Below are 3,412 nucleotides of genomic sequence, written 5' to 3'. Positions count from 1 at the left end.
AGATTAAAAGCCAACTCCAATAGGGTAATAGATTTGTAATGTGGTGTGGTAATATTGCATTAACTAACAGGAGAAAGCAGACAGGCAGTAACCAGTTGCATGGTTGTGTTTCAGACGGATGGAAGAGCCGGTGGGTCCACTCCAAGCACAAGTCAGACTATGGCGAGTGGAAGCTGAGTGCTGGGAAGTTCTACGGGGATGCTGAGGCTGATAAAGGTGAGTCTTTTATTGATACAAATAGATATGTCTGAATGCACATGGCGTCTTATCATGCAAATGTAGGTAAAACAGGTTTGTAAAAGACCTGTTCTCAGTAAAGCCACTACAAAGACTGCTGAGGTTCTATCCAGGGCTGGAATAACCTGCTAGGGGGCCCTTGGGCAGAAACTAGCCACTGGCTCCTAACCCCCAACTCTTGATGCATTTTCTGTCCTGGAATACAGGTTTACTCTAATTTGCTAATTTGTTCATTAAACACAAATTGATTTAAAAATATTAAACATTAAACAGAAATTAAATGTATTTATAAGGTCCCTTTTCAAGACACGAACCCACCTTTTCTTTTCTTTCCTCTGCATATTTACCAGGTCTCCAGACCAGCCAGGACGCCCGCTTTTACGCCCTGTCTGCCCGCTTCGAGCCCTTCAGCAACGAGGGAAAGCCCCTGGTCATCCAGTTTACCATCAAGCACGAGCAGAAGATTGACTGCGGAGGTGGCTACGTCAAGATCTTCCCCTCTGACCTCGACCAAAGCAATATGCATGGAGACTCACAGTATTACATCATGTTTGGTGAGTCATGTTTGTTTTTGCAGCAGCACTGAGGCCTGGCCACAGATCACAAGGACCTGGAAGGATGCTTGATGCTTTTTCCTGACAAGTAATTTTTCCATTCAGCTGGTTCAAATGTAGCCATTAATGTGATTCCTCTAGTGTTAAATATGTTTATATGACCTGTGTCTCCAGGGCCTGACATCTGTGGCTACAGCACAAAGAAGGTTCATGTGATCTTCAACTACAAGGGACAGAACCACCTCATCAAGAAAGACATCAAATGCAAGGTAGCTACTGCGTGAAGCATGGTTGAAGCATTTAGATTTTTCTTCTTTGTGAAGATGAATTTAAATCTTCTTGCTCACTCTAAAGCACCTCTGATCTCCTCTCTTCAGGATGACGAGCTGACCCACCTGTACACGCTGATCCTGAATCCAGACCAGACATACGAGGTGAGGATCGACAGTGAGAAGGTGGAGTCTGGCTCCCTAGAGGATGACTGGGACATGCTGCCTGCGAAGAAGATCAAGGACCCTGAGGCCAAGAAGCCCAACAACTGGGACGACAGAGCCAAGATTGACGATCCCAGCGACACCAAGCCTGAGGTAGGACATCGGTTCATCTTCACATATCCTGGTTTGGTTTGGGCATACAATATGTGAAAGTCTTGAAGCTTTCTTACTGCGCTACTGATGGACATTTTGAGTACCATTTTGAAAAAGTGGTTGCCATCAGTGGCAGTTGCTAACTGCAGCTAACGCTAATGCTAATGTTAGCGGCAGTTAGCTACTTAGTTCATGCAGCTAACATTAGCTGACTCAACCCCAGGGTAAGAGGAGCCAAACCCGACAAGTACCGTATTCCATGTCGTCAAACTGTCCTCCGTCGGCATCGCATGCTGTATTCCGGTCCGGCAGAGTCAGCTAATAGGATCGCAATAGCTGCGTGGCGAGTGGATGTAATACACATTCAGCACTATTGGCTACCGTGGCTAGTCCCTCCATAGCTGAAACACGTCAATATGTGGAACGCAAACAGCACTCTGCTTTCCCTTTCATGTGGACTTCCAGGAGTGGGACAAGCCAGAGACCATCCCTGACCCTGATGCAAAGAAGCCTGACGACTGGGATGAGGACATGGACGGAGAGTGGGAACCTGCTATGATTTCCAACCCAGAGTATAAGGTAAGGCTTTTATAGATGAGGACACAAGCTGGAGCTTGATTGATCACCATTGGAAATGCTTTTACTGGTGTTAGTGTTAAGAGTAGGGGGGTGATATTCTGATGGCATTTCTTCTATCATGGAACTTGTCTAATAACCAGTACCATCATTAGTCCTAACCCCTTTCGTGTTGTCTTCAGGGTGAGTGGAAACCCAAGCAGATTGACAACCCTGACTACAAGGGATCCTGGGTCCACCCTGAGATCGACAACCCAGAATACACTCCTGATGCCACCATGTACAAGTTTGATAACATTGGAGTGCTGGGCCTGGATCTGTGGCAGGTAATGATTACTACTCACCCACTGAATGCTGTAATTACTGTTTCATGCTGTGTGCTAGAATGATGAAGTCAAGTTGAATAAGATAAGAAGAAGAAGAAGAAGAATAATTCATATTTGAGTAAATGAGTAATGTTAATGTGTTTGCTGTCTTTGTTCAGGTTAAGTCTGGAACCATCTTTGACAATTTACTGATCAGCGATGATGTCAAAGAAGCAGAGGAGTTTGGGAAGGAAACCTGGGGAGCTACTAAGGTAGGACTGTACTTGAATACTATATGTAGAACTTATACACTATACTTTGTATTCTAGACTGAATAAAACAGTATTTATATTAATTATATATTTTATTATTATTATTTTATATTAAATGTTAATTGACACAGGGTTTGATTCACAGTAGCACTAGGGTCAGGCATCGTTTGGGTTTTTAGTCAGCGACATTAAAGATTAGCTTTTTAATTGCTAAGACAAATTTGAACTTGAGAGTGAACAATATTTTAACAGTTGAATATATTAATATAAATAGAAAACACTTATAATTAATTAATTAATTTACACAACAAATTTAAAATAAAAAAAAGATAAAAAATAAAACCTAACCCAACCACATTAATTTAACACTGAACAACACTCACAGTACTAACGGCAAAATACATTTTGAGTTGGTATGTTACAAACTCAGTTTCAAACATGCACAATTCTCTAGCAGAAATATTATATTTGCTAACCTGTGAAAATGCTGCTGTCATTATCATCAATTGTCTCTTAATGGCAAGTCATCATGACAAGTGACTCTAGTATTCATCCATCACACTGCCATGTGCTTGGCATGGGGTCACACAGGCAGCGGAGCAAGTGTCACACATACACTGACAATAATATGTAATAAGTGGACAGAACTTCTGGGTCTGTGAAGTGTCACCAATGTCTTTCTAATGGCCAACAGGGGGCAGCTCCATTAGCTGCAAAAAATAAGTATGATTGTACTTAGCCTTATGAGGAAGTGAGCCTACTTCTTCCACTTTATTTATGAGCTCAGTAAACAGTTTCCTGATGAGTTAAGAGTTTAGTCTCAATCTCTAGTTTCAGTCTTCTTCCATACAGCATGATGTTTATTTAGTAAATGATGGTCC

General features: G+C 42.1%; 1 protein-coding gene across 1 annotated transcript in view; it reads left to right on the top strand.

Annotated features, from left to right (window-relative positions):
• LOC118321560 (calreticulin-like) overlaps positions 1–3,412 on the top strand; it is a 6,506-nt gene that overhangs the window by 1,260 nt on the left and 1,834 nt on the right. Inside the window, exons 2-8 of the mRNA XM_035652928.1 lie at positions 115–216; positions 588–791; positions 966–1,060; positions 1,169–1,378; positions 1,844–1,957; positions 2,137–2,280; positions 2,439–2,531. Of these exons, the coding sequence (XP_035508821.1) occupies positions 115–216; positions 588–791; positions 966–1,060; positions 1,169–1,378; positions 1,844–1,957; positions 2,137–2,280; positions 2,439–2,531 (962 nt within the window). The remainder of the gene's footprint in view (positions 1–114; positions 217–587; positions 792–965; positions 1,061–1,168; positions 1,379–1,843; positions 1,958–2,136; positions 2,281–2,438; positions 2,532–3,412) is intronic.

This window comes from Morone saxatilis, unplaced genomic scaffold (genome assembly GCF_004916995.1).
Source record: "Morone saxatilis isolate NCDOM2014 unplaced genomic scaffold, NCSU_SB_2.0 Contig12, whole genome shotgun sequence".
In the NCBI taxonomy this organism is placed as follows: domain Eukaryota; kingdom Metazoa; phylum Chordata; class Actinopteri; family Moronidae; genus Morone; species Morone saxatilis.
This window is presented reverse-complemented; position numbering and strand designations above follow the sequence as displayed.